The sequence below is a fragment of the Ipomoea nil genome, unplaced genomic scaffold (genome assembly GCF_001879475.1).
Source record: "Ipomoea nil cultivar Tokyo-kokei standard unplaced genomic scaffold, Asagao_1.1 scaffold0688, whole genome shotgun sequence".
In the NCBI taxonomy this organism is placed as follows: Eukaryota; Viridiplantae; Streptophyta; class Magnoliopsida; order Solanales; family Convolvulaceae; genus Ipomoea; species Ipomoea nil.
This window is the reverse complement of record NW_017617116.1, coordinates 3,329,656-3,338,413: the sequence shown is the minus strand read 5'-3', so window position 1 is coordinate 3,338,413 and position 8,758 is coordinate 3,329,656. Positions and strand designations below refer to the sequence as shown.

General features: G+C 35.9%; 1 protein-coding gene across 1 annotated transcript; it reads left to right on the top strand.

Moving 5' to 3' along the window:
* Window positions 1-922: 922 nt before the first annotated feature.
* Window positions 923-8,526, top strand: LOC109176112 (dymeclin). The gene is made up of 18 exons (XM_019325545.1): window positions 923-1,360; window positions 2,186-2,425; window positions 3,307-3,370; window positions 3,451-3,580; window positions 3,674-3,818; window positions 4,313-4,555; window positions 4,649-4,733; window positions 5,297-5,399; window positions 5,547-5,672; window positions 5,742-5,855; window positions 6,156-6,274; window positions 6,354-6,438; window positions 6,520-6,612; window positions 6,716-6,805; window positions 7,240-7,359; window positions 7,445-7,536; window positions 7,623-7,680; window positions 8,186-8,526. The coding sequence occupies exons 1-18, from the start codon at window positions 1,171-1,173 to the stop codon at window positions 8,267-8,269; spliced, it is 2,181 nt and encodes a 726-aa protein (XP_019181090.1). The 5' UTR covers window positions 923-1,170; the 3' UTR covers window positions 8,270-8,526.
* Window positions 8,527-8,758: the final 232 nt, after the last annotated feature.

Sequence of the window (8,758 nt, the reverse complement as noted above, 5' to 3'; positions counted from 1 at the left end):
GTTCGGTTGTTCGGTATATTACCAAACCAATTGGTTCAGTACGGTTCGATTCGAGAAAATTAAATCGAATTGTCCATCCCTAAAGTTAATTACCAAAATGGTCACTTGACTATAGCGAAATTACCAATTTGGTCCCAAATTAACGATTGACTAGCAGTCAAACAAACGGATGACCAAATTAGTTAAAATTTTTAAAGTTGAGGGACTTAATTGGTTAAAAAAATAGTCAAGGACTAAATTGGTAATTTCGCTATTCTCAATGGACCATTTTGATAATTAACTCATTAAAATAATTAAAATGGAGAACCACACAACTATAATATTATCACGTAGATTATTAGAATTTTAACCGTTTTTTGAAACGCAACCTTAACTTCCAGTTTTGGTATTCCATTATTCTCAATAAAGAATTTTTTGTTAATCTCTACGTTTTCTAATTTTGTGTAGAAAAATAATAGCCTGTTTGGTTATGCGTAATTTGGTTGTAGTTGAATTGCAATTTAGTGGAAGCTACAATTACGCCGTTTGGTTGGAGGGAATTGCAATTTCACAGAATTACAATTCCTTCTTTTTGCTGAATTGCAATTCATGGACACCTCCCTATGAATTGCAATTCGGTGGTTGTGGGAAAAGGAAAAAGGGATGAAATAACAAAAGTATCCTTAATTATTACTACTATTATTATTACACAAGGACATTTTAATTTTTATATCACTTCTTTCATTCCCTACTCAATAATTCTATTCATTCCTATCAAACAATGTAATTTGAATTCCTACTTTATTCTCACCTTATTCTTTTCAATCCGAATTGTAATTCTTTTCTAGCCTAATTCCTTACTCCAACCAAACGCATGTAAGACACAAGGGCAGTTGCGTAATTGAATAAATCGTTTGAAAGATTTTGCTTTACAATCCAAGGAGAATTTCGCTCGGGGGAAAGGTCCTCGTCTAAATTCTAAAACCTTCATTTCCAAGCTCTCTCTCTCTTCTCTCTTCTCTCTCTCTCTCTCTCACATACACAGTCACACAGATCCATAGCTCCGGCAAGTCGTCTCTGAAATGTCATTCCGAGCTTATACTTCACTCGCAAGAAGGATCCGTTGAATTTCGTTCTGCCGACAGTAATATCGTATATCTTCGTTATACATACGCGTATATAGCGGTGTGAATGGGGGCGGTGCCATCAACGCCGCGGTTCACCGGCGCTGTGCGGCAGGAGACAGCGGAGTACCTAATTGGAGCGTTTATCGGCGATAAATCATATCCGCTTACCTCGGATTACTGGCAGAAGCTTCTCCTGCACCCACTCTACCTCCATTGGTCCACCGACCGTGTTCACGAAGCTTGCCGCCTCTTCGGTACATCATTTTTTTTTTTAATCTCAAATAATAGAATTTTTTTCCTTGGTTACTGTACATTTTGTTAATTGTTTACGAAATTGTTCTTCCGTTCGGAGTTTGTAATTTGATTCTGAAAGGGTACAGCAGCTGTAGACTTGTAGTCTGATAACCTTGTGCTTTCTTTTTAAGGCCTGGTGATTTTTCTAGCTACTTTGACTACTCAACAATTCAGACACAATTCACAATAGTAGTTTAATCGTTAATGGTTAGTGTGTATACATTTGGCTTGTGCACTTTGTGAGTGCAGAGTAATTGGCATTGTGTATACATTTGGCTTGTGCACTTTGTGAGTGTATGAAACCAATAATTAACAATTAATATTGCCGTATGTTGAGGTACACTAAAATTTTCAGCCCGAATTTATTAGAGGTGGGTTAAATACTTCATCATTTCAACTAAAAGCAAAATAAAGATCATGTCATATTGAATAGCTGCTGTCAAAGTGCCAATTTAACGATTTTTCTCATACCAAATTTTGTCGCAGTAGCTGTAACATTTGCTTTACATGTAGGAAGTCATCCCTTTAAGAAATTTCATATGCCATGTGGAAAAAAAATGAGGAAAAATTCCATAACTTTAAGTAATTTGTATGTCACCTGTACTTATCATAACTGAGACTTGAGGATCAAATTTTAGTTCCTTGGGATCATATCATGGAACCTGCTTACACTGGACCAAATCTGAAATCAGTAGTCTGTAGTCTGAATAAGTTGAATATAAACCAGAAAAACAGATTAGAACACACTGACTTGTCATTCTGAATACCTTTATTGTTTTCTGCAGCAAAGAACAACCATAACACGAGGCACCTTGCCAAGATCCTAGTTCATCTAAGTTGGTGTTTGCAAGAGTGTGTTTCTGCATCAGATGTACCTTCTTTGTCTATTATGAAAGCCCTCAATGCAGTGTACATCTCATCTATTTTTCTGAAATACCTGATTGAGAATGCCAATACTGATAACTTTGAAGAATTGTACATATCTCTAAATGAAAGCGAGGAGATACCACATAATCTCTCAACAGGTGACTGCTCATTCCACAGCTTAATTATTGATCTTCAACATCATCATGCTGTAGCTACCATGCTTTATCAGTTGAATATTGAGAGTTTACTGAATAGACAGGACAAGGATTGAGAATTGTGTTTCAATCAAAGTGAATAAGTGATCCAAAAGAATATGCCAGGTTTTTTGCCAAAGTACGGTTCGCGGAGATTTTATTAGCATTGGAATTTAAGAAAAATATGAATGGAAATAAATATTAGAAATATCATATACTCTAATTAAATGCAATGGCTTCTAAATTTATCAATATGAACAGAGCAGAAAATTAGGAATTTTAATTTTTAAAAAGAATGGGAATAAATGAAGGAATACAGAGATTTTTTTGGAGGTAGTTTTTTGTCAGGTGATGAACATAGTAAAAGTGGGACAATGGCATGTGACAAGGAAAATGAGAAAATAAAAATAGCAGAACTTAAGCTGTTGGAATATAGATTGGATTATGAAAAAAAATAAAGCCAAAGAACAAGAGTGAAGGAAATCATGGGGACCGTAGATATGGTATGGAAATTGGTTTTAGATGCTTGTTTGTTTGGTTTGCACTGTAGGAGTCTTCATGGTCTGGAAAATGGGTTGCTACTTTTGGGTTTCATTTGTTTTTATTAAGAATTGAGGGTCTATATAGCTCTTTTTTTATATGCACATTTCTATGTCGGTAGGTTGCAAACCGCTTCTGCTACTTGTAATAACATAATGTCTTGCCTATCAAATTATTTCTAGAACTTATAAACATGATTTAAGATATCTCTAAAACATTTTCAGTAATAGATTGGGAATTATCCAGGTATGGATCTAATAAAACCTTCAAAATGTATAGGCTCATTTCAACATCTCTTGTTACAGATCAGAGGATTGAGCATCTCATTGTCCATAGTGTGTTTAGCTTTGTTGGAAAAGTAGACGTGAGGTATATCAGGGTTCTTCTATCATTTTTCTGTGGATTACTTAATATTGTTTCTTTGCTGATAATTGTATTTCTCCTGCAAGTACCAACTCATTTCTTCTGCACTATGAACTGCTTAACTTCATGCTTGTTGCCATGTCAACACAACTCCTTTCGGGGCCATCACCTGGCCCAAGTGATATTCATCCTTTCATTGATGCTGCAATGGTACAGGTAATGAGTTTTTTTTTTTTTTTTTTTTTTTTCCAAATGGGATATAAATTAAAACAAGAAATTATTCATTGTTAACTTGCTGTTATTATGCAGGAAAGCTCTTTGGTGAATATGGTTGTTCAAAAACTGCTTCATAATTACATCACGCGACCACGCTTCCCTGCAAAGTCCTTATCTTATCAGATATTTGCTGAAGGAAATCAGCCTGGTGTTTTACAGAGAGTTGGCTCTGTAGCTGGTAGGATAATATCACACCTCCCCCTCCTTCCCTATACTTTGGTATCTTTGTGCCCCCTCTCACCCTCTACCTCTACATTTCTGTTGCTCATACAGCTGGACTTTTATTTGGTTTTATCTTTTTCATTAATGCACTGTGGATTCTCTCAGATTGTTGCAGAAGTCTATGCATGTTTTGATTTCTTCCATCTTTGTGTGAAAAGTACTGGGGTTCTAACATTGGTGTTATATTTTACCTACTAATATCAATGTACGATGTGTGACCTAGTTTCATAAAATGTTTTGGTGTCCTATTAGAGTTAGATTAGAACAGTAGACTGTCCCACAAGTATTTGAAGTTCTCTTACCTCTTTCAATTGTAAAAGCTCCTCTACTTTAATGTCCCCTTCTAACAAAGTAACAATAACTTTGTGATTCATTGACTTTACTAGTCTGTATAGTCACGTTGGTTATCTTCACTTTAATGAAACTTTTTCTATTTGTGTTGATTTGCAGCAAACCTTGTGCTATTGCCATTAAATTACTTTGCCAGCTCCAGTGCTGAAGCTTCTAAAAGTCCATTGGCAGACAGCAGTCTGAATATTTTACTTATCCTTACTCACTACCGCAAGTGTCTCAATGTGGACCGTGGAAAAGATGAAAGTGATTACAGTATTTCAGATCCTCTCCCTAAGGAAGAAACATGTTTTTTTGAAAATCCTTACTGCGTGGCCTTAAATAATGCTCGGGATACTGAATGTAGGATCATATTCTGATGCCTGTGTTTTTTTCTCTGAATTTATGCTATAAAATGTTCTATGTTTCTGAATTCTGAGTTTATCACAAATGCAGTTGATCGTGTTGATATAGAAGGGACTGCACAAAATGGTCCACTTGTGAGACTGCCTTTTGCTTCTCTTTTTGATACCCTTGGGATGTAAGTCCACTGAATTTATCCAGTATAAGCAGTTCTAGGAAGAAATATTTGTATTAACTTTTCTTTTACTTTTGATACACTTGCTTACATAGTTGGACTTGTTTCCAGTTTTTCATTTGTCTTAATGGTTTTAAGTGATCTTTCCTGAGCTGCTTTACTAAAAATTTCATTTCCACTTCATATCTGTGGTCCCATAAACACAATAATGGGAAAAATCTTCATTAAAATTTGATTGTTGATAACATATAGACTTTGCTGTTGTAGAATATAATGGTCTGCTTTTAAACAATGTCTTGAAGTGCTCTGGATTTTGTTTCCTTTTAACTACTCATTGTTTACGTTTAATAGTAGCAGCTTCGTTGTTAAATTACGCATTGCTCATTTGCTGTTATCTGTCAATAGTTGTACATATGTGCATTAATATTTTTGAAATTGGTTTGTGGGTGCTTTATGGTTGAAGACATTGATGTTAAGATCTGAGCATCTTGAACAAGTGCTTGATCAATAACATGCATGTGTGGTTTGGTTTTAGCAGTTTGGTCTGATGGATACTTTACTTTTAGGTGCATGGCTGATGAGACTTCTGTTCTCCTTCTTTATTCACTTGTCCATGGGAACTCAGATTTTCTAGAATATGTTTTGGTCAGGACAGATCTTGATACCCTGGTATGCATAAGCATTTTTACTCCCTTTTCTTCTTCTTATGAGAAGGGAAGTTGCTGTCTGCTATGTTTCCTAGTCTGTTGCCAGTTGCTAAACTTGACATTATTGCTACAAAAACTTATTATATGTGTCTTTCTAATGAATTAACAGTTGATGCCTTTGCTGGAAACACTGTATAATGCTCCAAGAAGGGCACCCAACCAAATCTACATGGTCCTAATTATCCTTCTTATACTCAGTCAAGATTCCTCTTTCAATGCTAGCATACACAAACTGGTAATTGAACTCCCATAGTCTCCCTAGTTACTTAACAGAATACCATGTTGATCAAGTATTTTTCTGCAGATGCTGCACAGTGTCCCATGGTACAAAGAGCGTGTCCTTCATCAGACATCTCTAGGTTCTCTCATGGTCATAATCCTGACAAGGATTATCAACTATAATCTATCTAAACTTCGGGTATGATATAATAAGACATTCTGTTGGTTCATTGTTCCTGATTCTCTCATGGTGCTCATTTATTTATCCTTTGGGATTGTTTCCATATTTGCTAATATTTTTTTTTTTTCTGGGGTAAAACCACTTTGTCATTTAGGCTTCACTGCAATATCCTGTATTGTTTTTTTATTCACAAAGATTTGGTGCTTCCCTTTCATATCATCTTGTGTAGATGTAGATCATCTGAGAAACTAAGCCTTGAAACATATGGCATCAAAACCTATTCCAACCGCTGTTTTCTAATGTATTTGATTGGAACAGGATGTTTATCTCCATACAAATTGTCTAGCAACTTTGGCAAATATGGCACCTCATGTCCATCGCCTTAGTGCCTATGCATCACAGCGTTTGGTTAGCCTTTTTGATATGCTTTCACGCAAGTAGGTATCCTATCTCTGTGTATCTGATTGATTCTCAAATACTATTTGTTAACTATTGCTTTGGCATGATTGGAATTAGGTACAACAAATTAGCTGAGATGAAAAATGACAAGATGAGTGTTTCCAATGGTGAATCAATAGGAGACAATCTACCAGAGGACAGTGTATGGCAAACTTCCATCATGATTTCCTTTGTCTTGCTTGCCTTTTGAGTTGCTCATATATGGTGGATTTTGTTGTTGCAGTCAGCTGAGCTGCATATATACACCGACTTCCTGAGGATTGTTTTAGAAATACTGAATGCAATCCTAACTTATGCACTCCCTCGAAATCCTGAGGTATCACTATTTGTTCATGTTCTATTTGTGCGGCATATTACTTTATATATGCAATTGTATGTATCCTGCTTCAATTATCTTGGTTGCTTTTTGTACCTGGCAGGTTGTTTATGCAATTTTGCATAGGCAGGAGGTTTTCCATCCTTTTAAGAGTCATCCACGGTTTAATGAGCTGCTTGATAACCTTTTTACGGTATGCTTGGGTTTATCTTAATGCATTATTCTCGTAAAGACCAGCTATACTTTGGCTACCAAGTAGAGAGTTGGAAGATGCAATATGTCTATAAGATGCCAGCTGATATTAGTATCTTAAGATGAATGTGTTGGAAGACAAAAAATAAAAGACCATATTAACTTGTCTTTTATCTGAAACAAGATATAGTTGATGCCTAAGGATGACAAATGGGGAGAATTGATATAAGGTGATTTGAGCATGTTCATTGTTCAATGTAGACTGGTAGATGTGCTGGTCTGAAAGAGTGAGAGCATGGTTGTAGTAGTAAATACTAAATAGTAATAGGGTATAGCATATTGAGTTAAGTTATATATTGTCCCCGCTTCTTGAATGTCAGTTATTTAGTTTGATGTGTGCTTTATTTTTGTTTCAATGATTTTTCGAATGTGTAGGTCTTAGACTTTTTTAACAGCCGCATGGATGCACAAAAAATAGATGGTGAATGGTCAGTGGAGAAAGTACTTCAGATCATAATTGTTAATTGCCGATCTTGGAGAGGTGAAGGCATGAAGGTAAGAGCAGATGCACACATAACTGTCTCCAATATTTGGAATGCCTGCATAATAATTCTTATAGATAAAAAATTTGGTTTGACAGATGTTTACGCAAATGCGTTTTACTTATGAACAAGAGAGTCATCCAGAGGAGTTCTTCATACCTTATGTATGGCAGTTGGTTCTGTCTCGAAGGTATGGTTGGTATACAAAGCAACTGTACCACTAAGCACTTTTGTTGCTACTCAACCTAATGAATCTAATCTAATTTTTGTTAGCAGTGGTTTGGATTTTTCTCCTAGCAGTATAAATCTTTTTCCAGTTGACCTCCCTGTGGAAGTAAGTGCTCTTGATTTTCCTCGGTTTATTGTGCTTTCTTAGGCTTAAATCTCTTTTAGTATTTGCTCTTAAAAGTAGTTTGATTGCAATTCTGGACTGCATTTTCTGCTCAGAACACATTAATCTGACTACATCAGGATCAATTATAACCTTGTCCACCTGCCTCAAGAATCATCTCCAACATAATTCAACACTATTAACATTGAAAGATGCATGTGCCTTTGCATTTGCTTTATCCTATGAATATGCCTTTGCATTAGCTTTATGCTTCTTCCAACTTCATCTCATAGTATGCCCCTTTGAATTATCCCCCATTCCCCCTCCCCCTACTAGGTATACTAGTACGTCTTACAGATATTCCCCTTTCAACAATAGGTTTTCAAGAACAGCTCTGTTCTATATCTATATACAGTGGGCTTTGATTAATGACACTACATTTATTTGCTTTGCTTAAAGCATGGTCTTGAATTACCTTACAAAGAATTTATTGTTTTGCTTGAAATAGGATGGATTTGCTGGTTCAGATGCAGGCAAGCTACAAAATGGCGAATTGGATGGAAGTAAACATGTCGGAATCTGGGTTGAATGATCGTGGGCCCCAAAAGTTGGTTGGTTGTATGTATATATGTATATATATACGCATATACATGTGTATATATATACATCTTAGATATGTATTCTTCTCATTCTTTAATATGTTTATAGCTCAAGAGTATAGATGTGGTTACTTAAAGTTGAATTTGTTGAGATTTTTTACCAGTGTAATGAATGGGAGTGTTGGTAAAGTTCAGGGCTAGTCTTTTTCAGGGGCGTTAAAAATTTTCTGGTAGCCATGTGATATAATTTATAGCCATTTTTGGTGGTCAGGACACGTCCTGAACAAGCCCAAACTATAGGAGGTACCTTTAAGCTCGTACCCTACTCATATTAATTCTCATAAGCCTGTACCTTTCTCATACTAATTCTCATCGCACCGGGCTGGCCCAATGAAGGGATAAAGTGAGAGTGTTTCAACTCTCGATCTCTCTTAAAAGATGGGAGTGCATGATCACTCACACCAACCAAGCTAATTACATGA

What these genes read in the sequence shown, in the direction of transcription:
- LOC109176112 (XM_019325545.1), top strand. Translation starts at nt 1,171, where the DNA reads ATGGGGGCGGTGCCATCAACGCCGCGGTTCACCGGCGCTGTGCGGCAG. An exon ending in TGCTTGATAACCTTTTTACG is followed by an intron (nt 6,806 to 7,239) that starts GTATGCTTGGGT and finishes TCGAATGTGTAG; the next exon opens with GTCTTAGACTTTTTTAACAG. An exon ending in CAGTTGACCTCCCTGTGGAA is followed by an intron (nt 7,681 to 8,185) that starts GTAAGTGCTCTT and finishes TGCTTGAAATAG; the next exon opens with GATGGATTTGCTGGTTCAGA.